The sequence below is a fragment of the Meriones unguiculatus genome, chromosome 7, assembly GCF_030254825.1.
Source record: "Meriones unguiculatus strain TT.TT164.6M chromosome 7, Bangor_MerUng_6.1, whole genome shotgun sequence".
Taxonomy (NCBI): domain Eukaryota; kingdom Metazoa; phylum Chordata; class Mammalia; order Rodentia; family Muridae; genus Meriones; species Meriones unguiculatus.
The window spans coordinates 43,947,561-43,971,862 of NC_083355.1; the positions used below are offsets into that span (position 1 = coordinate 43,947,561).

A 24,302-nucleotide genomic window follows, 5' to 3' on the forward strand; every position below is an offset into this window, starting at 1 on the left:
GGAGAGATCTATTGGCCACACTTAAATAAAACTTTTTAATGTAATCTGGGTCTGTATTTAGCAAAAATTAATTTTCCACCTTCCAGCAATCAGACATAATGACAGTAACTAGGTCATGACCTACACAAAGAATCCCAGGATTACAGAACACCAACCAGCTGGTTAAAAAACTCATCTTTGCTAAGGAGCAAAGCATTTGGGAACTTCCTTGGCAAAAAAATGTTCCTTAGTGGCCAGTTTCCCCACGACAGATAGGTGGAACCTGGGCTTCATGTGTAGTGCACTGGGAGAGTGCCCTCCACAAAGCTATATCCCTAACCCCAGTGGATCATTTTTAAGAACAGTACATACAAAGCCGCGTTACCTTTATTCAACCCCAGAAAATAAAAAAGTTACAATCTCAAAACTAGTGGAGATGGGAAATCTCAGGGAGAATGACTGGTCTGGAGAATTAGTAGTTTCTATAGGACACAGGTTCCGTTCCTGGCACCCACATGGTGGTTCATGACCAGTTCCAGGGAATCTGCCACTTCTTCTGACCTCTGCCAGGTACCAATCATACACATGGTAAACATACATGCAGACAAGCACCCATATAACAAAACAGAATTTTGACCTTTGTTCTTTAATGAGGAACAGCAGAAACCAGCAGAAATTCCCATTTTCCTGGTACCACACAACGGCGGCAATGCCTACCTCCTGGCTGCTGTGTTGTCACCGTGGCCAGTCTTCTAGCATCGTTCCGGCAGAGCAGGGGCTGGAGGCACCTCCCCTCCCACTGAGGAGTTTTGCACTCCGTTAGTGGTAACTCCTGTCCCTGCTCAAGTCTTCAGCCTTTATCCTCAGCTGCCTTTTCCCTTCAAAAAGCAGGATGCTTGCAGCCATGGCCGAGTTTAGGCTGTCAACACCAGGAACAACGGGGATCAGCAGTCTCTTGCCACCAGTGCTCTCGGCCAGCTGTAGGGATTCCAGGCTCACTCCATGCGTCTCCCCACCGATCACCACAGCTGCTGGTGCTTCTGTCCAGTCCAAATCATAACTCTGGACCTCAAGTTTGGGAAGCCAGTCTTTCCTGGCATTAGCGTCCTGGTCCTCGTCTTCATACTTGTGAAACTTCAGGAACCGGCGATCACACGCCCCGTCTCGGCCACCAGTTGTGTTAGATATCTGAAACTGGCCATAGAGACCACAGTTGTCTGCCACATAGACTCGGGTGTCAGGGGTCAAGTAATTGGGCACTGCTTCCCACTCCAGGTTGTTCATGATGGGCACCTGGAAATGTGCCCCCATGCCTGCCCGCAGCACTTTAGGCTCCCAGGCATCCACACAGCCTAGAAAACAAAGCATACAATTTAGACTTTACAAAGGGAACTCTGAAGGGCATCGCTTTAATTCTAACCAGGAGATAAACCAAGAGTTTTTCCATTTCAGCCTTCTTCATTGCTGGGACCGAGCGCCTCCCACTTGATGACACTGACCAGCAAAGGGACTGGAAGTCTGATTGCTGCTAGTGCTGAAACAGATTGTCATCTCTTCCATACACAGGTGCCAAGGCCATTGCAAGGGATGCAATGGGGATTAAAATACTACCCTCAACTTCTAGGCACTCAGGGTATCAACTGGGTGGGTACAGGTAAAACCGTACCTGAATCAGGTCACTGTAATAGCAATAGTAATTGATGTTAAAAAAGAGAGAGAAAAGCAAGAATGGGGTAAAAAAGAATGCTGTACAAAGTAGGGCTTTCTGGTAAAAAACACTAAACATCTAAGAGAACATGACAATGAGCTTGCTCCTGAAGGACAAGAGGATCTTGCTGGAGGGAGGTCCAGGCAGAACACATAGACAGGGAGTGAGGAATCCTGCCTGCTCATGGGCAGAGTGGGTAGGATGGGAGACCAGAGGCGGAAGGTGGCTACCGTTATGGAAGCAGAGAGCACTAAGCTGGGGAGCGCAGAATTCTATCAAGAAGAGTCACCAGGCAATTTGAACAAATTATCAACAGAATCTGACTTTTTTAGAAGACCCATTTGACTTCAGTGTTCAAACTGGACTAGAGCAGCCTCCCTAAACTAACGATGGGGAAATCAGCAAGAAGTTCAAGCAGCAATCCAGAAGGAAGCAGGAGCCCAAACTAGTTGGTAGTCCTTGCCACAGGCCCTCCCTCATTCTGCACCAAGAAGGCGAGAGGACCCTGCTCTGATATAGTACATGGAGGCCTAAGGGCTCTTCAGCATTGGCTGCCAAGCAGATACTGACCTCTCTTTGTGCCTACTCTCACCATGGCTAGCAGGAAGAGGGCATCTCACCATGAGTGTCACAGGTCTCCTCGTTACAAGTTATTTTAAAAGTTAACTTGTCGAACTTAGGATAATACCAGTGAGACCAACTCTGAGAGAAGAATTAGACACAGAATGTACACAAGCCCAGACACATGCCCACCAGGGGCTTTCCCATGCATTATAGGGAGCAGAGATGGGAGCCAAGATGAAGGAAGGGACCACATGGGCCTAGATTTGTGACAGCATCTGTGTAACCTCACTCCTTCATCTAGTAAGGAGTGAGAAGAAGATGAGAGTTCCTTCCTCCAGTTCCTTCCTCCTATCCTTGACACGGGCATCACACCAAGAGCCAGTGGTAACAAGTGAAGACTTACCACCTAGGCTATAGGAGCACATCTCCAAAACCACGCCTGCTATCAGAACCTTCAACAATGGAGTGAGTAGGGTACCAAAAACGGAAGCCCAGAAACTAGGTCTCACACTGCCAGAGAACTGTATTTGGACAGAGTGTGGCACGGGAGAGTTGAAAGGAGCAATTTAGACAAGTCTCAGCAATGGCTTCACTATTAGTTTATATTTAATAGTAGCTTGTGTGTCTCTGATGAGTGACATGCTCCTTCCTCTCCACTCCCAGGGTGTAATAGGCATTCTAGACATGTCTCAACTGCTAGTTAGGTATGTTTAAAACCAAGCCTGTTAATCCCTTCTGGTGAGAACAGACACAAATGTAGTACAGATAATTTGTGTGTGGCTGTGTAACTACCTTTCCCTGAGGCTAAGAAAAAAGTACCAGGACTCATAATCAATCTGTGACAACCTTCCTTCCACGGGACTTAGAAGTCAAGGGCTAGGAAGGACTCATACACTCAACATTTGAAAAATCAAGAAAAACACAGGAAATAAGGCCAAGTATTAAAATTGACATGTAAACAATTAATGTATATTCACAAAATAGGAATATAATTCTTCTCCACCATTGACTTAAAATTCCAAAACAGCTCAGGTCTCAAAGTAATTTGAAAAGATAAGTGACATTTACTGAATCCTTCTTTGTATCATTTCAAGTAATCTTAAAAAACAAAAACCAACCACATTACAGATGAGGGAACTGACACAGCACACTGCTTATGAGCATGCAATTGGCGTGGGCAGAGCAGAGTCAGACTGTGGGCAGCTCACAACCGCCTATAACTGCAGAGCCAGGGCGTCCTGAACCTCTGACCTCTGCAGGCTCCTGCATTTATATGTGTGCATGCCCACACAGACATACCATGTACACATATTAAAAATAAAATAGACCTACAATGAAAAAAAAAAAAAAAAAGAGAGAGATGTCCTTACCTTTGGTGAGTAAGACTTTACTGCAGCCTGCTCCAGCTGCAGATCTCAGGATTGTCCCCAGGTTCCCAGGGTCACGGAGATTGTCACAAATCAATACCAAGGGCAGTGAATGGTGAAGCTGACTCTTTGGATATGTCATCTTAACAGAGTCAGGTTTGGCAAAAATCCCTGAGGAAACAACATAGGAAATACGCTTGTCTCAATGAGCATGGAAATGCTTTGGTTTTTGCTTGTTTGTTTATTCTGCATTATGTACTCACAATTACCTAATGAAAACAGGAATACATTATGACTGCAAATGTCAAACAACAAAAATTACCAGTGCTAACCCCATGCTACTCCACCTGCTTCCAAACCATCTCCTTTCTGAACTCTATGCACCCACTTATGTTTGCACACTTTCCGGTGCTTTTTCACCATTGTTTGTGTGGTGGCAGATGCCTGGAAGCAGGCGTTTAAGGCTATCCTGATCTACCTAACAACCCTGTCACACACAAAAGAACAAGGGTTTGGGATGTCCTCGGCACTTGCCTAGCATGCACACGGATTTGGGGACGGTCTCTTATGCTTCTGGAAGCAGCAAAAACTGGACCAGAAATCAACTGTTAAAATTGACATTGGAGCTGAAGAGCTGACCCAGCAGTTAAGAATACTAGCAGCTTGACAGGCAGTGGGGGCGGGGGTGGTGCAGCCTTTAATCCCAGCACTCAGAAGCCAGAGGCAGGCAGATCTCTGTGAGTTCAAGACCAGGCGATCTACAGAGCTAGTTCTAGGACAGCCAAGGCTACACAAAGAAACCCTCTCTCAAAAAAAATAAATAATAAAATAAAAAGGGAGATGAAAAAGAAGAGGAGGAGGAAGAGGAAGAAGAGGAAGAGGAGGAGGAGTAAGCTCTTGAGAACCTGAGTTCAAGTCCCAGGACTCACACTATGGCTCACAAGTACAGTCTCAGGAGATCTAACTAACACCCTCTTCTGACCCCAGCAGGCACCAGGCACACACATGGTGCACATGCATATATGCAGGCAAAGTATTCATACATATAACACTTTAAAGTTAAAAATTGGCATCTATATAACCTCTATCTGTAAGCAAAAACAAAAAAACCCCCTCATTTTGTAACCTTATGTTATAATATTTTGTAATATGATACGTCAGAGTTTATCTCTTTCCATATTGACAGTTAAAGATTTAAAAATTTCCCTATTACAAACAAAACAAAACCATGCTACAACAATGAGTATTTATAGAGGATTCTCACTGTAGATGTCTGAAAACTTCTCAGGGGCAAACTCCTGTAAGTGCCATGGACAAACATGCACATACACTTTTTTTCAAGACAGGGTTTCTCTGTGCAGACTTGGCTGTCCTGGACTCACTCTGTAGACCAGGCTGGCCTCGAACTCACAGCGATCCGCCTGCCTCTGCCTCCTGCATATGTACTCTTAATGTTAACAAATGACACGGAACTGCCCTCCTCATAGGCTATGGTACTCTATCCATGTCTAGAATGATAAATATTTGCCTCCTAGCTCAAAGCCTGCTTGACAGAGGACATGTTTACTTACATTTCTCCTGATTACTAGGGAGAATTTGCATTCACCTAGCTACTTATGACTTAGGTTTTTGCTTTCTTTTTCCCAAATTGTCTTGATGCTATATAACCTGTCTCCATTTTCCCACTGTGTTTTTGTTTTACTTAATTTGTAGGCTTAACCTAAATATTTAAACACTAGCCACATATCTTTCCTTCATTGCTTGTCTTAAATTTTTAAAAAATATATTCCCAGGAAATAAAATTCATAAAGTAGTATTTTAGTTCTTCTAAAAGGCTTAGCCCAGAAGTACTCAGAGACATGTCTGCAAGGGCCCATACTGAAGGAGTTGTGGGGGTAGTGAGGGCCGAGCCATTTGTAAGGTCTCCTCCTGGAAGTTTAGCAAGTTTAGATAGGACATACCTATCTAAACTAGTGACCCTTCCATCCTGTTTAATAAAGCAGACACAAGTAGGCTGAGGTGCTTGGAAAAATGAAAACCCTTAATGAAAAATTTCCTCATTAATATGCTCTGCACTGTATCCTAAAGCACATGGTCTTCTGGGCAGTATCTAGGGGGAAAGAGAGAAAATGGAAAAGCAGCTGAAGAGAAACTTGCAGTAATTGTCTGAGATGGCTCAGCAGGTAAAAGGTACCTGCTGCCATGCCTGATGACCTGAGATGGATGTCCAGGACTCAGTTTCACAGTGGAGAGAAAACTGATTCCCACAGATTGTCTTCTAATCCATATATGTATACACACAAAAGAAGTAAAAAGGTTTTTTGGGTGTTTTTAATTTTCTTGGAGGGGTGTTTTTTTTGTTTGTTTGTTTGTTTGTTTGTTTTGAGCTGAAGAGTTTCACTCTTTTTCCTGGCTGTCCTGTAGACAGCCAGGCCTCAAATGTAGGCCCCACTTGGCCTCAAACTCACAGAGATCCACCTGCCTCTGCCTCCCAAATTCTGAAATTAAAGGCACGCACCACCACTCCTGGCCCATAAAATGTGTTTTTAACAATCCATAAAACAAACAAACAAACAAACAAACAAACAGAACTGGGTATGGTGGTGCACATGCCTGTAATCTCAGCTGTAAGGCGGTGAAAGAAGGAGCATCAATGTTCAAAATTATCCTCAGCTACAAAAAGAGTTTTAAACCAGCCTGAACTACGTTTGCAAAAAAACAAACAAAAGCCCCATAATTAAATATGAGAAACTGGATCAGTTGCCAAAAAGAATAACATTAAAACATACAGGCCCATGAAATTCTTTTTTTTTTTTTTTTAAGACATAAGATTAGCCAATCACAACAGAACTGTGTTCTGATGCCCTCTTCTGGCTGTAGGTGTACATAGAGTACTCATATACATAAAATAAAGAAATCTTTAAAAAAAGATTAGCCAATAACATTTTAAAGTTGATTTAAATAAAATGTGTTGCCTTAAGCCAAGTATGAACAAGAAAGTCTAGGATACTCCACTTGTACGTAACTGTTGATACACTGTAACTCACTAACCCATTATTCCTTGCGGCGTTACTAGGTCCGACCAATCCTTGATATCCTCAAATTTCACCTTAATGAGGCTGACACCTTTCAGCTTATCTACCGGCAACTCCTTGACATACTCCAGACGGCTAAAGAAGAACACTTTTGGCACCGCTCCAGCCTTGAGAGCATCTGCAATCAGCCGGCGACCTTCCAGTAGGATCTTCCCTTGCTTTTCCCGAAACGGCCTGGACTTAACTATTGTCATCACACTGCTGTGGGTGCAAACAGAGGATATGATTATCAACGTTCTTGTCATTGGGACACAAGTAGTTTTGACACACAGAGCTTGGCGGAGGCACAAACTTCAAAGACACCTATTTTCAAAACGGCAAGAGCCAGAGACTCCGCCGTGAGGCAAGGAGAGAAACGGGAATGGTTGACAAGCCTCGAGAACACATCACCTGAGCCTCCTGTCCCCTGGAAAGGCCTTTTCGTAGCGAAGCCCTGCCTCTTCCCAGGGGTCAGGGGTCTGGGATGGGGATGTCTCAAGAGGGGCTTTCTGTCGCTGCTCCTGGGAACCGGCCTCAGGGACCTCGCGGGGCGGCTTGACGGGAGCGCGCTTCCGTTCCTCCACCTGTCCGGAAGGAAACAGCACTCTCACCGGGCTGCGTCGGAGCGCCCGGACCCAGCGCCGGGCTTCGAGGTCCCGAGCCTGGACCACCCGCAGCAGCGGAGTCAGGGAGCGCCACATGCCCTTCGCCAGCGCCGCCATCTTTACCCCGCCGCGCTCTAGCTCACCCGAGCGCGGGCGCGTGCTAGTGACGTCACACGACGGTTGTTCCGGGTCTGTGGGCGGAGTGGCTCTCCATCTGAGGAAGACTCGGTCTTCACGGTGGGAGTCATGTCCACGCGTCGAGCTCTGCACTTCGTATTCAAAGTGGGGAACCGCTTCCAGACGGTGCATTTCTTTCGAGATGTCCTGGGGATGCAGGTGCAGAGCGGGCCGAGCGGGGCTGGCGCGAGGCGCGGACGTGCTGGGGAGGGAGAGCGCGGTGGCCGTGCGGCCACCTCTGCCAGCAGGCGTCGGCAGGACTCCGCGGCGGCGTCCTCAGCTTTTGCCAGCCCCCCGCTCTCGGGCTGGGAAGCCTTTGAAACGGGACTGACCTACCCGCTGTGTTGTCTACGCATGTTCCGTCACCTACAGCCCTTCACAAACATTTGTTCCCACTTGGGAAGGCGCATTGTCAAGCAAAACGTTATAAAGAGTCCCTTCCAGTTTTCGGTAGAGCGGTGTCTTCTGGTCTGAAACGTTTGGGTTTGATCAGCAAATCCAAAGTTCGGCTTCCGTCGGGGCTGCGGATTTAAAGTCTAGGTTCTGGGAATGGAACCCTTGGTTTTGGGCATGCTAAGCAAGCACTTCACTGTCACACTACATGAACATCCCGTCAGGGCATGAGCGAATGGTCGCTCTCGTGGGTACTCAGGTTCTCTGTGTAAATCTCTGGGCTCTCGTCTGAACAGCCCAGATTTAAGAATGAGGTCAGAATCACTGAAAGTGTATGAGAGGTTGAGGAGCTCTTGGTAAGCCAGGGAGGTAAGGAACAGCGCAGGATGCTTTGTAGCTGTACGAATCCAGCTTAGTGTAGAGATGGTACAAAGGGTGAGGGGTACAAAGAGAGTTACTCAAGTCAGTCGGCACGAATTAATCACTCATAGAAATAGCTGCTGTGTAGGGGCTGGAGAGATGGCTCAGCCTTTAAGAGGAATTGTTCTTCCAGAGGATGGGAGATGGGTGTTGGGTGGCTGGCAGCCCTCTGTAAATCCATTTCCAGGGACTCCGATATGTGGCAGGCAGGCAGGCAGGCAGATACACATACATACACACACACAAACACACCTGCTGTTTCAAGGTACCGTGTTAAGTTTTTTAAACAAATGTACAAATGACTTTGGTATTGGTTTCCATTTAGAGTACATGGTGTGGGAATTTAGATTTATACCCAACAATCATGGAAGTCAGAGTTTAGTGAAAGTAGTTATGATTCTATTTCTTCATTAATCAAAAGGTTGTGAAGATTAAGCATGTTGTTGTATAGGTAGTAACTGACTCATAGGTAGCTGTGTTCTGTAAAGGATTAGCTACTTTTATGTTAAAAATACAAAAGGAGAGATTATCAACCTAAGTTATCAGGAAATAATTCATGGGAACCTTGCATAAGTTGTCCTTGAAAGGTAGGATTTCCACATACCAAGATTACAGGGAAGAGTTACACAAGAAGACCCGAATCCAGGATGTGCAGGTATTTGGGTAAGGACACTAATTTTATGTTCATTTAGCTAGATGAGGGGATGGGATGTGAGAACATACAGGTTGGGGTTATTGTAGTATTGTATTGAATATTATGTATGCAAAGCAATTTGAATTTTATGCTGAAATAAGGGGAACTTGTGATGCCATCAAAACTGTGCTTTAGAAGTATATTTTTTATGGTGGTATTAAGGAAAGAAATCAATTAAGTTTTGTGTTTTTGTTTTGTTTTGTTTTTTTCTTAGTGCTGGGGCAGGGGGCGTAAGTAGCTCAGGTTGGCCTTGAACCTGATTTGCTTCTGCCTCCAGAGTACTGGAATTACAGGCATGTTTCCATGCCCAGCTAATAAAGATGATTTTTGTAATTTTTGAGAGAAGTAATGGAACGTCAATAGGAGCAGTAACAATCAAACATTTAAAGCAGCTAAATGTGTTGGCCGATTCCTGCAGTCCCAGCAGTTGGAAGGCTCAAGGCCAACCTACACTAGACAGCAAACCAAACTGTGCTACATAATGAGACAGTGTCTTGGGGGAAAAAAGGAGGGTGGGGATGGGGAGCAGAAACTAAGACACTGGAAGCCTTATGTATTCTAGGTCTTGTCTTACGTGTTTAAACAGGCTATCCGTTTTCACCAGCATAGTTACTCTCACACTCCAGCTGAGACTGAGAGCCTCAAACAGCTTGCTCAGCACGTCACACTGCAGTCAGACTTCCCTATTGCTAAACACACTTTGCTACCACAGGTGGCTTCCTACTCTAAAGAGATTTTATACCTGGTTAGGAGTGTAACTCTTTTGGGGGTGTGAGTGGAGGACAGGGTCTTACTCTGTATCCTTGACTGTCCTGGAATTCACTGTGTATACCCAGCTGACCTTGAACTTAGAAATCCATCTGCCTGTACCCCCTGAGTGCTGGCATCAAAGGCATGCACCACCACGCCCATATTAAGATGTTTTTCTCTCTGCTACATCTAGACTAGAAGGTCTGTTTGTTTCTCTTAGTAAAGCTGTTTATGTTTATGTTCTGCCCTTTCACTTTGTATAAATGTGCTCTGTACAACTCTAGTACACCTGAAGTCCCAGCATGTGACGGCTGAGGCAGAAGGATCATAGTTAGAGACCGATTGGGCTACACAGTGAGACTCAGTCTGTAAAAATTAAGGGCTGAGCATGTTGCTCAGGAGTAAAGTGCTCGTGTAACACAAGTCTTTGGATTCCCCAGCACTCCAAAAAGTAAAACTTTACAATTTATTCTGTTTTCTTTACTAGGTTCTACGCCATGAGGAGTTTGAAGAAGGCTGCAAAGCTGCCTGTAATGGGTATGATGCTTTGTATCTTAAAAAACTTAGGTTCTGAATAGCTCCAGAGCAGAACACACTTTCTCAAAGTTGAGTATAAGACAGTGGTATAAATAATAATTATTATTTATTAAAAATAAAAGTCAAGAAATAAGAGAAGCTATTTGAATGGCAATGGGGAATCACCCTTTGTTTTACAAAGCACTTCAGATACAGCAAGCAATTCTCCAGTACTCCAAATTCCAGTCAGTTATCTGTCGTTAGCTTAATTCCTTGTCTGTCTAGAGGTATGTGAGACCAGCTACAAATTGTAATGACCTCTTCTCCTGACCTCAGGGAAGCACTACTTACATTTACTGGCTTATTATAAAGAATTCAAATCAGGAAGAGCCAAATAGAGAAGCTATATGCAGAAAGGTATGGGAGACAAGAGGTGCGGCAGTTGCAATTGCTTCTGTGATCTGGAGTCCCAGCATCTCCATGGCTTTAACAACCCACAAACTTGTCAAATCTTGTCGAATATAGAGTTTTTTTGTTTGTTTGTTTGTTTTTAAACACAGACATATAGTGTTTACTCTCCCCTCCCCTTCACAAAGGTGAGTGTGGCTGAATATTCTGATCTTTTGGTCTTTTTGGCAACTAGGCAAATCTTCAAGCTATCTAGCCTTACCTTGATTCATTATCATAAACCCAGCTATTCTAGAGGAAGCTCAGAAATACAAGGCCCACTTATCAAGACATTCCAAGGTTATAGAGCTCTGTGCCAGGAATCCTAACAAAGACCAGATATTTTTTTCATATTTACTACAAGCACAAATAAATTTATGTGCAGTAGGGAAAGCAATGGCTAAGTGTCTTCTAAGCTTGGTATTCCTGGCAATTCGGAAAGTTCCAAGGTCCTTTGAAGTTTGTACGCTTACTCACTGATAGGCAAAGAAACTGTCTGAAGTTAGACTGGATACTGCCTTTAGGGTTCCTTTTCCTACCTTGTTTTTAAAGGTAACCAAAATCATTCCTTAAGTGAGTGCCGAGTGGATTTGTGTGACAGTGCTGGCCTCAGCTGCTAACAGCACCTTCAGAGCTCATCTCATCCTTATTTAGAACTTACGGGACCCAAAGGGACTGGCCCAAAAGTAAGAAGCAGATTTTTCTTGTGGTCACTGACTTCATTTACTTTCATTTTTTTAGGCCTTATGATGGGAAATGGAGTAAAACAATGGTGGGATTCGGGCCTGAGGATGATCATTTTGTTGCAGAATTGACATACAATTATGGCATTGGAGACTACAAGCTTGGCAATGACTTCGTGGTAAATATCACTCAATTCCAGCACATATCTGGATGAGGCAGTCATAATAGTACAGGTTAGAAACAAAGCTGGCTTTAAAAAAAGATTTTATGTGTATGAGTGTTTTGCGTGTACGTATGTAAGTATGTATTTATGTGTACAATGTGCATGCAGTATCTGAAGAGATCAGAAGAGGGTGTCAGATTCCCTTGAACTTGAATTAGAGATGGTTGTAAGCTGCCATCTGGGGGTTGGAAACTAAATCTAGGTCCTCTGCAAGAGCAGCCAGTACTCTTGACTGCTAAGCCATCTTTCCAGCCATAGGCGGCTGGCTTTTTAAATTTGAAATTGAAAATTGTTGTTAATGAGGAGATGACAATAGAGCAAGAGTTCAGAGGAGGGAAGGGAGTAAGGCATATAGATAGAGGAGGAGTCTAGGTAGAGGAAAGAGCCTGTGCGGAGACCTAAACAAGATCTGGTTTAAGAAAATGCAAGGAATAGTTGAAGTAGAGAAGGTGAGGGGAAAGTGATAGGAGATGGCTAAGAAATGACATGATAGATGGATATGGTGGCACATGACTATAATCCTAATCCCAGCATTTACAAGGCTAAGGCAGGAGGGTTATGAGTTCTTGAGGCCAGTCAGGGCCACAGAGTTAAGACCCTGTCTCAAAAGGGAAAATGTACATAGTGTTGGACCTTTTAAGAGCCATCAAGGGAAAATAAAACCTTCCAGGGATGCTTGAGAACAAGCTGTAGGATGCCTCTCGAAACAATTCCTTTGGCTACAAAGTAGATAATAGGTTCACAGAACAGAGATTGTTACAGTAGTCCAGGCTGAGCAAGGCTGCCTTTGCCAGAAAGCAGAATTACATGCTCTTGGCAACTTTATCTAAAGAGTGCCTTCATAAAGTACTTGTGTTTAAAATCCAAAAGTGGGTTGTGGATATAGCTCAGTAGTAGAGTACTTACCTAGAATAAGCAAAACTCTAGGTTCATAAGTGAATAACTAAATCCAAATTGTCTCAAATGGATAGCTGGCCAGTCCAAGTAAGGTCAAGATTTTTCTGCTTCAGTCTTGAAAACTGAAGAGATTGACTTTGGTATTAAATGGATTAAATATTGCTGATATTTTAATTTCTTTCCTGTGATTTATATATGTCTGCATCTGGAAAATTTGGAGAAAATTTAAATCACTGTAAGACAATGCCAATTAAATCTTAGGTGGTTTTACCAAAGGCACTGGGGTTTTGGTTCCTCATTTTGTCCTGTAAAAGCTCTGTTGTAATGGTACATGTGGATGTCATTTGTCACAGGGAGTCACCCTTGCTTCCAGCCAGGCTATCAGCAACGCTAAGAAACTGGAGTGGCCACTCAGTAAAGTTGCAGAAGGGGTTTTTGAAACTGAGGCCCCCGGAGGATATAAGTTCTACTTACAGGATGGAAGTCCACCTCAGTCAGGTAATTATGCTGGGCCATGCAAAGCCTGTTTAATGGCACATTTGATGAAGACGGGAGAGTGCTGGGGTGGAGTTCTTCCTGTTTTATAGTTTTTCTATATTGAGAGGATGTATCTTTCCCAAGTCAGTGTTCTTGCCTGTATTCTGGGAAGTTATGTATACATTAGGTATATATTGTACATTAGTATATAGCTACAGTGAATCTAGACTGGTTCTATTCTACAAATAATACTTTTTTTTTTAAGGATATTTTTTTCAGCAGCACATAACAGCAAACCCAACTCAAACTAGTTTGAGCAACAAGAACATGTTTCAAGTTCACAGAGCAGGTAGGAAGACAGAGGGTTAGTTGGTTCAGCAGCTCAGCCATATTAAAACCCCAGGTTTTCTCGGTGTTGTCCTCTCATGCTGTTAAAGCTAGTTCCCACACTAGTCTGAGATTCTGGGTGCAGGTGGAGCTCGGTGCTCCCATGTTCACTTTGGGAAGGAGCCAGTGAACAGACTTTTTAAAGAGCAGAACAGACCTTTCTGGAATCTACCAGGTCACTCTGGTCAGATTGAATACCCTGCGCTTAATACAGGTGGGGTGTCCCTATTCCAAAGGTTCAAAAGAGTAGATTTAAAAAAAGGTTGTTTTTGTTTAAGACAAAACAACTTAAGGCTGTGTCTTAGAGCTGGGTCTGGTGACCAGCACTCCAGCACTCTGGAGGCAGAGGCAGGCAGATCTCTCGGATCTGGGGCAGCCAGAGAAACCCTGTCTCAACAATAACAACTCTGTCTTAACACACAGTGTAGACTAACCTAGAACTCAAGGATCGTACTGCCACAACCTCCAGAGCTGGACTTTGAGGCTTGTAACCATGCTCTTTAAGCTCGAGATTCTACTGTTTGGATTTTCAGATTAAGGATGCTCAGCTGGTAAAGTCCATGCAAGTTTTACTCTGAGAGACTTCCACTCCCAGGCATTTCAAATAAGAGGCGCTCAGTTTGGACTTAAAGTGATGGCGAGTTCCACATTCCTTTTGCCCTTCACCATGCTAAGACCTCTGAGGCGTGAATTTCCTGTTGGTCTGATTTGGACTGCACTTGTCCCTATGCTGCAGCCCTCTGGCTCTGGGGAGAGTTTGAGCTACTTGCTCAATTCTAGGGAGTAAATTAAGGTCTCAGGTGTGCTCGGCAAGCATTCCACCACTGAGCTCAGGTTCTCCAGGAACTTGGATTTGATGACTGTACAATTAGTCTCCTGGGAGGAGCCCCTGTAAGGAGCACTGTGGTTAGTCTTGGCACTGCTGCCTACAGATGGGGTGGAGGTGATGAAAACTGAGGGAGAATACCCTGGTTTGGTCATAGGTGAGTCAGATGTAGTTGTACAACAGCTCTTTAGAAAGTTACCTTGGCCACACCCAGTAGCACAGACCTATAATCCCAGCTAGTAGGAGGGCTATAGGTTAAGGCAAGAAGACCTATTTGAACTACAGAGAAAGGCCAATCTGGGCAATTTATTGAGAGCCAATCTCAAAATTAAAAGTGGACAAAAATGTTTAGTGATAGAATGCTTGCCTAGCATTTGTGAAGCCCTAGGTAAAGTTCTTATATTGCAATAAAAAAGGAAGAGAAGGAAGGAAAAAGAAGGAAGGAAGGAAGGAAGGAAGGAAGGAAGGAAGGAAGGAAGGAAGGAAGGAAGGAAAAGTAAAATGTTCTTCATGGGGTTGGGGCTGCAGCTTAGTGATAGAGAGTACTTGTCTAATGTGCAGTGGCCTAGGTTCAGCCTCTGGCTCTGGCTGGCACATTGGGGATCAGAAAGTCAACTTACAATATGACAGTATTTCCATTATATGCTAGCTGCTTTGTGGTTGTTTTTGTTTTTCAAGACAGTGTGTTTCTCTGTGTAGCCCTGTATAATTATTAGGTGATAAATATAATTGGACTTTCTTGGACCATCATCTTCCAATAATGACATGGAGACTTTTTATATTTATTATGGAAGTTTGGCCTTGGGTTAGGCTTGTTCCCCAACTAACCCTTAACTTAAATTAACTCCTTTGTATTAATCTACATTCTGCCACGTGGCTGGTTTCCTCCTAGTCTTTTAGTCTCCACACTGTTTCTTCCTTCGTGCCTGGCTGGTAATCCTCTGCGCCTGAGATTCTTTCCCAGAGTTCCTGTCTCTCCCTCCCTTCCTGCCTTTGCTATAGGCTGTTCATCTTATTAAACCAATTAGGTGTTGGAGAGAGAGTTTACAAAATATGATTTGGCAAAAGAATAATAATACCAAAGTCTGGCCTATAATCAGATCTCTGCTGGTACAGAAATCAGCCTTTGAACAATACAAAGACAGTCTTTACACAGGGCAAAAAAGATCACCTCAGCAGCCCTGGCTGTTCTGAAACTTGCTGTGTAGACCAGGCTGGCCTCAAACTCACAGAGATCCACCTGCCTCTGCCTAACAAATGCTAGGATTAAATACTTGCACCACCAACACCAGGCCTTTTTTTTTTTTAATTACATTTATTTGTGTCTGTGTGTAGATTTTTTTTTAAAACCCTAGAGTAGAAGTTAAGTATACATACTGCATATACAAAAGGAAAAGAAAGCAGGGAAGGGGAGGAATGTATTAGCCATATGTCTAGAGATAACTATTGTGAACATTCTAAAGTCTGTGTTCAAGATCTTTCATATAAAACAATACATATATATGCATACACATATATACACACATATACATATACACACACATATATGTGTATACACATATACGTATATATGTGTATGTGTGTCATGCATAAGCCACTGCAGGAATTCCATGGCCGCATTTCATTGCAGAAAATAAGCAGTCTCTGTTGTTGGATGTTTTTGTTGTTCTAGTGTTTCATTGTTCTGGGCAACACTGGTGAATGCCTTTGTGATAAAAAAAAAAAAAAAAAAAAGCCCTTCATACAGCCACAGTTGCTTTCTGAACTGCCAAGAACGGACTTGCTTTTTCAGTACATTTTTAAAACTTTTGGTACATTCTGTCAAATCTGTGCCCACAAATTTTCTAATTTATACTCTATCCGCATTTTTTTAATTCCTTTCCCTGTAATAAAACAGTTAACATTGATAATTTGTCAAAACAACAAAATGTACTTATTTCCCTAGTTTATTCTTTAAATTTCATACTTTAATCCATCAGAAATACATTTTGTTATTTAATTCAAACATAAAGCTTTTCCCCACCAAACGATTATATTGCTGTCATTTATTTGGTCTTGTTTCTTTTCATATTGATTTAAAATGCTTTTTTTGTTTTGTTTTCATTTTTGTTTGTTTGGTTGGTTTTTGTTTTTGTTCTGTTTTCCCCAAGACAAGGTTTCTCTGTATAGCCCTGCCTATCCTGGAACTCGCTCTGTAGACCAGGCTGGTCTTGAACTTAGAGATCTGCCTGCCTCTGCCTACTGAGTGGTGGGATTAAAGGCGTGCACCACCACTGCCTGGCTGAAATGCTTTCCTTATAAACTAAATTCTTTGGATAAGGAAAGAGTTGCTGAAGATCAAGTGGAGCCTAGACACACACCCGCTCTCCAGCCTCCTATGCTACGTTCTACACACGCTTGGTCTCGTCGGGCCTTTCAGTCCATTCCACTGAAGCATCCTCATGCGTCTGTTTGATTACCTTACAGATCCTGTATTAAAGGTCACTCTGGCAGTGTCTGATCTCCAGAAGTCCTTGAACTACTGGTCTAATCTCCTGGGAATGAAAATTTATGAGCAAGATGAGGAGAAACAAAGGGCTTTGCTGGGCTACGCTGATAACCAGGTGAGTGATCTTGCAGAGGAACAGCTTGTCTGCTCCTTTGAGTTTGGATCATAAATCAGGTAGCATGAAAGTGGTGTCATGGTTTCTTCATAGTGGTTCAGTGTGTATCCAGATAAGCAGAAGGAAACAAAACCACCAGAAACCTTACCACTCAGATACTTCCTCAGTTTTTGTTTGTGCTTAGCTGACCTGTAAGCTTTGGCATTTCTCCTGCCTCTGCCTCCTGCCACACTAGCAATGGCAGAATCACACACCCATGCTGTCACATCCCACGTGGCCGGGGATGTGAGCTAAGGTCCTCACACTTGCATGGCAAGGCCTTAGCAGGCACTGTAAACCTTGCACACTGCACAGGTCTGCCCAGCAGACGGCATCAGCCCGCTCTCTTACTTCTGTTCAGTGTAAGCTGGAGCTGCAGGGCATCAACGGAGCAGTTGACCATGCAGCAGCCTTTGGAAGAATTGCCTTTTCTTGTCCGCAGAAAGAGGTACTATTTGATAATCTAATTTTTAAAGTTTGTTATTCTCAGTTATGCATGTGTATGTGTGTCTGTGTGCACGTGAGCGGTAGGTAGCTGTGGTGACTGTCAGATCCCCAGAACTGGACTTACAGGGAGTTGTGAGCCCCTGAAGTGGGAGGAACTAAACTTGATAGCGCTCTCTCTCTAGCTTTTATTTTCTTTCGTTTTTTATTTTCTTAGTGTGTGTATGCATCTGTGTGTGCGTATGTGTGTGTTGCATGCACACATATGTATATAGGTGCCCACGTGGATTCCCCCCAGAGCTGGAGTTGCCAGCATTTATGAACTCCCTGGCATGCTTGCTGGGAACTGAACTTGAGTAGTACTCATTCTTAGTTGATCAGCCCTGTCTCCAATCCCAATTGTTAAACTCTGTCACTATCTGGTTTCATCCCAGCTAAGAACCTGGCTTTCCTTCCTTTGAGCCCATTCTGAGTGTGGCTTTGTTTTCATGCTTAACCATTCTTTTAAGGACCACTGAGATAATACAGTCCATCCAGTGGTACCTTGGTCTAATGAGAACAGTGTCATAAAAGTGGTATGTGACCCTTGCTTACTTGCCCTTTTGGGTTTTTCAAGTTGCCAGACCTAGAAGACTTGATGAAAAGGGAGAAGCAGTCGATCCTGACTCCGCTGGTGAGTCTGGATACTCCAGGGAAGGCAACAGTGCAAGTGGTCATCCTGGCTGACCCTGTAAGTATCACTCAGCAAGGGGCAGGCTGTCCCAGGGATTTTCTCAAAGATATTTTTTTTTTCCCATATTGCTTTTCTCTGTTTTGGTATAGGATGGACATGAAATTTGCTTTGTTGGGGATGAAGCTTTTCGAGAACTTTCTAAGATGGATCCAAAAGGAAGCAAATTATTGGATGATGTGAGTCTTATTTCTACTCAGATGTCATTATAGGCCAAAGCAGGCTGGTGCAGCAGGTATACAAGGTCCATTTGCTGTCATCCATGTCTTTTCTCTATAGTTTTACTCAGAGACAGTGTCTTCAGTGTCACCTCCACTGTCCCTTGTGGGACCGAGCATCTCCACCTTCCCACTGCGTCAGGCTCAGTAGGGCCCACCATTGCTGTGCGCACCGTTCTCCACATCAGGTGGTAAAATAGCCGGGCTCCACCCCCTGTGTTTCCTTGGCCATTGGGTCGTCTGGGTTCCATCTGACGTCAGTCTCTTCTTCTACTTGTCCTCATTCTCATATAAGAGATCCAGTAGCTCTCATCTTTTAAAACTTCATGGGAGGCAGAGGGACAGGAACTCTGTGATGTCAAGGCCAGCTGGTCTGCATAGCAAGTTCCAAACCAACCAGAGCTCCATATTAAGACCTTGTTTCATAGAAACAGAAAATACTGACTGGAAACATGGCTTAGTGGTTAGGAGAGCTTACTGCTCTTACAGGGGTCACGGGTTCAGTTCTTAGCACCCTCGTGCTGGTTCCCTGCTGCTTATGACTCCAGCTCCAAGGGATCTGACACCCTCTTCTGACCTCCAAGGGCTCCTGCATGCAGCATCATGATGAACATTCATACACACAGGCACACAAATACACAAATAAATAAAAACACCAAAACCAAACCCTCTAGATTCCATATTCCATCTCCATTTCTTTGTTTTTGAGATAGGAGTCTGCGTCTCCAGACTGACTATAAACTAGTGATTCTCCTACCTCGGCCTCCTAAGTGTTAGGACTGTATCCCTAGGTTTCTTTAAATTTCTGCTTCAAAGATCTGTCTACACATAGTTTCTATTTCTTGTCTGAAATGCATACTTTGTGTGCAAGATCTTGGCAGCAAGCTCATGTTGACATTATTGGTGATCTCATCTTGCCAAATTCAGCAGCGTCTGTTTCCATCAGACTTGATTTTTCATCAGGAAAACAGTAACCTACTGTTGTACTTCAGTTTCTAACATAGACAAGTGTGAAGTAGACATTCTCTAAATTTTTGGACTTCTGAGACAAGGACAGTTGGCCTCGAGGTCCTGGGCTCAAGGGACCTTTCTGCTTCAGCCTTCCATGTAGATAGGACTGTAGGCCTGACCACTGGGCTTCACTTACTTCTGAATACCTAATTGAGTGATTAAAGGAATCAATATATCCCAGTTTTATAATTTTTTGATTTATATAACCAGCTTTTATTAAAATTCTCTGAACTTTCTGGGTTTGGTGATGCACACCTGTAATCCCAGCACTCAAGGAGGCAGAGGCAGGCGGATCATTGTGAGTTCAAGGCTAGCCTGTTCTACAAAGCGAATCCAGGATAGCCAGGTAGTAAAACAGGAAACCCTGTCTTGAAAAAAGAAACAAACAAAAAACCTCTCTGAACTTTTAAAAGTTTTGTTAGAACTTTATCTAAAAAGGTAAGAAAATAAGAAGACTCATTTTTTGGATTATGGTGTGCTTTATCAAAGATAATAAACTGTAGACATAACGACAGTCACATTTTTGTGAATTAAAATAGGAAATATGTAGAAATACCTTTTGAGGCTTTATCACGCAGGAAAACAGACTGATGAGTGAGCTCCCTGTCAGCAGGTGTGCTGCTCTTCTCTGTTCTCTCATTCACCGGCAGCTCCCCTCCCTGAGCCCTGCGTCTGTGCTGTTGAGATCCTGCCCTTTTCAGATCTCCCTGAGGCTTCTTCCAGAGGCTGCTGCCATGCAGATGTCCAGCGCAGTAGATCACTTTTGTGTACTCTTGGGTTTCAAACAAATGAATACAGTTAGTATTTCTCTGTTTGGTTTCTTTCTCTCAAAAAAAAAACATTTTGAGATTCCTCTATGTATTGTATTGTTTATATTAGATAACAACTTCCTTATGCATTCCCATGGTAGTGACCATTTAGATTGTAGATTTTTATCTACTTAAAGCAGAGTGCTGTGAGCATTCCTGTTTAAATCTTCGTGCAGCTGCCTGTTTCATGTCTCGAAGGTCAGTATTGAGGAGGGTTGCTTTTACTGGACAGGGAAGTGTCGGACAGCTGACAAGAATGATTATACCAAAGTGAGCCTCTCCTAGCTAGTTTCTCTTTTCATAGTTATGTGTATTTGTGAAGGTATTAAATATAAACTTCAGAACCGAATAACTCACCCACTTTAGATTGTGCCCTGCTCTGAGTGGCATGATGAAATGTCTTGTTCTCTTGTCTGTCCACTTGGGATGGGAGTCACCTCTGGGCAGTGTTTCCACACTGCACACCTGAAGACACAGCCCCGTAGTCACCTAGTAGCTGTCCTGTTACTACATCTTAGTGCCGTGAAAACCTTTATTTTACTTAACAGTAACTCCAAAGAGCAAAAATAACAGTTTGGTTATGACAAAGAATAGCTGTGGGCTGGTGAGCTGGCTCAGTGGGTAAAGGCACTTGCTGACAAGCCTGAGTTCCCTCACCCACACAATGGAAGGAGAATGGACTCCCGCAAGCTGTGCTCTAGTTTACCCCTGCACTGTGGCATGTGCGCCCTCACCTACATACACCATTAAATAAGTTAATGAACAAAAGGGCAGCCACAGAAGTACAACTTAGGTAAAATGGTGAAAGTTCTTGCCCTAATAAACCAAAGAAACTGGTTAACAGACCTACTAGAGTATATTATTCTGGACAGCTGTTTGTGTTTTCATGTAGAGTAAGTGCTAGGTTGCTAAGATCAGACAGAAGAACACACTATCTCTCCAACCATTTAGTTGTTCCTTACCTTGTAATCTGGTAGGACTTCATGGGCATTTTGTTTTTGTTTTTCTTTTTGTTTTTCAAAACAGGGTTTCTCTGTATAACTTTGGTTGTCCTGGAACTCACTCTGTAGACCAGGTTGGCCTCTGGTCTGGACTCCCAGTCTGGACTTCCAGACTTTCTGCCTCTGCCTCCCGAGTGCTGGGATTAAAATGTTTGCTTCTCTGTAGCAGACTCTGTTTTTGGTGGTGGTACTGGGGCTTGAACTGGGCTATATTCATTTATATAGTCGAGGTCTTAGACTAAGCTCATAAGCAATTGAAGATTCCTGTTCTCCTAAGGAGAATCCTGTGTAATGCCAGGATCACGGGACCCTCAGAGACCACCAGGAGACAACTCGATGCAGTAGCAAGAGAGCTTTATTACGAAAGTGATTGAACTCGGGACCCAAATCTCACTGACGCAGCAGTAGAGAAGTGGGACCCCGAGCTCTGAGTGAGCAGGGTTTTTAAAGGAAAAGTCTGTGAGCAGGGGGTTTCCATGACAGCAAGCAGGGGGGCACATGCCTTGACATTACAGGATTAGGTAAAAGTTAGAAGGTTGAGGTGGCCTTCTCTGAGGCACATAACCACAATTGCCTAAGGCATATGATCACAATGGCTATTCTTCTAAACTGTATCTGAAACATTGGGGAGAATTTCCCCAGCCGATTCCCAACCAATTCTCATTGATTATTGCCAGGGAGATTGTCTCTATTTTCTATGAAGTACTTATTCTGTGATATTTCCTGGAGGTTGTTGTTAGGAAAGTTAACTTTGTTGTCTGCCAAGTGTTCATTCTGTGATATTTCCTGGTACCTGAGTTCAGCTCCCAGTCAAGATGGCTCTTTATTTCAAAATGGAGTTATACCCAGGCTAACTTAAACTCTTCACCTGTACTCATACACACAGCTCTTTCATCAACAGCCAGGCCTTCTTACCAGCTACAAGTATGAATCACCAAGTAACTGCTTGGTACTCCCCAGGTCTCCTGTATTGTGAACAATGCTCTCTACACAGGTGAACTCGCTTTAATGTTAATATCATGGTGGAGATTGCGGATGCAGAGTAACATCTGTGGATAACATCTGTCCATCTATTTCCATAGGCAATGGCAGCTGACAAAAGTGATGAGTGGTTTGCTACAAGAAATAAACCAAAGGCTTCCGGTTAATGGAAGACACACGAGGAGCACTTACAAGTCCAGTCTAGCGTTTGTTATCTGTCTAGCATCTATTTGTTATGAGAAATGCTCCCACCACTTCATTGTGTCCTGCATAGACAAGGAGGCCTGTTGAGTTAGTTTCATTCTTCAAAGCTTTGTTATGTTTTAGAAATGAAATATTATTTTTATCATTCTTGATAGAGGTGAACTCCTACTGTAATTGTATTAAATCTAGTAACAGATTATTGTCCAGCCGTTACCCCAGGCTTGGGATGGAAGGAGATTTGATTAGCTGTTAATCATGTAGATAATATTGGAACAAGTGTTCAAATTAAGCTACACCAGCCTGGCATGGTGGTGCATGCCTTTAGTCCTAGCACGTGGGAGGCAGAGGCAAGAAAATCTCTGTGAGTTTGAGGTCACAGTCAGGACTTCAAAGACCCTGTCCCAAAGAAAACAAAACAAAATAAAAGCCAAACCAACTGTGTAGAGTGCTCATATTTCCAGGACCTGATGGTTAGATACTGTTCTACTATCTTACCATAGAGGGTCTTGGCAGTCAAACTTTTTTCCTTTGGCTTTCTGAGACAGAGTCACCTGATAGCTCAGGGTAGCCTGTCACTTCACCATGAAGTTCAAGGGAGCTTTTAACATTTTCCCCTTGAGAAGAGTCTGGCTCTGTAGCCCTGGCTGACCTGGAACTCTTTATGTCAACTAGACTGGCCTCAAACTCACAGAAACTCACCTGCTCTGCCTCTTGCTGGAAGCTCTGTTTCAAACCCAGTGGTTTGAACTTTTCAATCTTCCTGCCTGGCCTTGAATTCAGGTCAGCCTGCTTTTTGCCTCAAGAGTGCTGGGATTAACCACACCTCGCCTTGATTTTACACTTTGAATAACCAGAGAAAACAGGAAGTGTCTAATGAACAAAGTATTCAGTGAGTCACATTTCAGAGTGCCTGGCTCTGTACTACTTTCTTTATAAAATGGTTTTAATCCTCTTTAAAATGAATTATTTCTTCAGCCTGAAAAATGTTTTCTGTTGAGTTTCTTTTTGGGTTGATAGAGGAAGTTGTTTTCAATCAGAATTTTAGCAGGCAAATCTCTGAGTGACCAGCCAGCCTGGTCTACAGAGTGGGTTCCAGGACAGCAGGGTTACATAGAGAAACCCTGTCTCAAAATAACAAAAACAACAACAGAAGTTTTATTGGGTGTATTTGTTAATAAAGCTTTTTGGAAAGGCTGGTTCTAGAATCACATGGAGGGTTTTGTTTGTTTTGAGACAGTGTCTCATTATGCGGCTGGTCTAGAACTCACTATGTATATCCTCTAATTCACAAATAAAAAAACAGAACTTGGCTTGGTGGTACACACCTTTAATTACAGCGCTAAGGGAGAAGCCAGAGGATCTCTGTGAGTTTAAGATCAGTCTGGTCAGTTCCAGAACAACCAAGGCTACATAGAGGGACCCTGCTTTAAAAAAAAAAAAAAAAATCAACAACCAAAAAAAAAAACCCCAGAAGCTAGAGGAGAAAATAATGACTGTTGTAACCATTAAAGACATGTGGAGGAGGTCTTGTGGGTGTGATTGGATTGCTGTGTGCCTCACCAAAGCTGTCATCCATATACAAATTGGTGGATTTTTTTTTTTTTTTAATAAAAAACAAAATTCTTAAAAAGTGGTCTTGCTGGGCCAAGGGGCACATGTCTGTAATCCAAGCTACCAAAAAGGCTGGCATGAGGGTTATAAGTTCAAGACCTGAATAGGCTACAAAGTGAGTTCAAGGCTATTCTGGGCGACTTAGTGGAACCCAGCTTCAAAATTACAATGAAAAAGATAGCTAGGACAGTAGCCCAGTGGGAGATCATGTGCCAATCATGTATGATATTCCATAGTACAAGGGGAACCAGAGGGAAGCATTCTGTTCTACTGTGGACTTTACCCAGATTGTAGCTGTGATAGTCTTTAGTCAATATGCATCTCAGATATACTTTATTTTGTTTTATTTATTTTCCATTTTTTGAGACAGGGTTTTTCTGTGTAGCCTTGGCTGTCCTGGACTTGTGTTGTAGACCAGGCTGGCCTCGAACTCACAGAGATCCACTTGCCTCTGCCTCCTGGA

General features: G+C 43.3%; 2 protein-coding genes across 2 annotated transcripts; one reads left to right on the forward strand and one right to left on the reverse strand.

Annotated features, from left to right (window-relative positions):
* Positions 1 to 348: 348 nt before the first annotated feature.
* Mrm3 (mitochondrial rRNA methyltransferase 3) lies at positions 349 to 7,654 on the reverse strand. The gene is made up of 4 exons (XM_021636322.2): positions 7,104 to 7,654; positions 6,670 to 6,914; positions 3,622 to 3,789; positions 349 to 1,331 (listed from the first exon to the last, which is right to left on the reverse strand). The coding sequence occupies exons 1-4, from the start codon at positions 7,604 to 7,606 to the stop codon at positions 799 to 801; spliced, it is 1,449 nt and encodes a 482-aa protein (XP_021491997.2). The 5' UTR covers positions 7,607 to 7,654; the 3' UTR covers positions 349 to 798.
* Positions 7,655 to 10,228: 2,574 nt separating this feature from the next.
* Glod4 (glyoxalase domain containing 4) lies at positions 10,229 to 23,538 on the forward strand. Its single transcript, XM_060387276.1, has 8 exons — positions 10,229 to 10,308; positions 11,406 to 11,556; positions 12,852 to 12,996; positions 16,655 to 16,791; positions 17,192 to 17,278; positions 17,891 to 18,004; positions 18,097 to 18,183; positions 22,126 to 23,538. The coding sequence occupies exons 1-8, from the start codon at positions 10,229 to 10,231 to the stop codon at positions 22,189 to 22,191; spliced, it is 867 nt and encodes a 288-aa protein (XP_060243259.1). The 3' UTR covers positions 22,192 to 23,538.
* Positions 23,539 to 24,302: the final 764 nt, after the last annotated feature.

Excerpts from the sequence above, each read along its gene's own strand:
- Mrm3 (XM_021636322.2), bottom strand. The coding sequence starts at position 7,606 with ATGCACCGTCTGGAAGCGGTTCCCCACTTTGAATACGAAGTGCAGAGC. Across the intron at positions 6,915-7,103 it reads CCAGGGGACAGGAGGCTCAG|CAGTGTGATGACAATAGTTA; the intron begins GTGATGTGTTCT and ends TTGCACCCACAG. Across the intron at positions 1,332-3,621 it reads TAAAGTCTTACTCACCAAAG|GCTGTGTGGATGCCTGGGAG; the intron begins GTAAGGACATCT and ends TTTGTTTTCTAG.
- Glod4 (XM_060387276.1), top strand. The coding sequence starts at position 10,229 with ATGAGGAGTTTGAAGAAGGCTGCAAAGCTGCCTGTAATGGGTATGATG. Across the intron at positions 16,792-17,191 it reads TGGGCTACGCTGATAACCAG|TGTAAGCTGGAGCTGCAGGG; the intron begins GTGAGTGATCTT and ends ACTTCTGTTCAG. Across the intron at positions 17,279-17,890 it reads TTTCTTGTCCGCAGAAAGAG|TTGCCAGACCTAGAAGACTT; the intron begins GTACTATTTGAT and ends GGGTTTTTCAAG.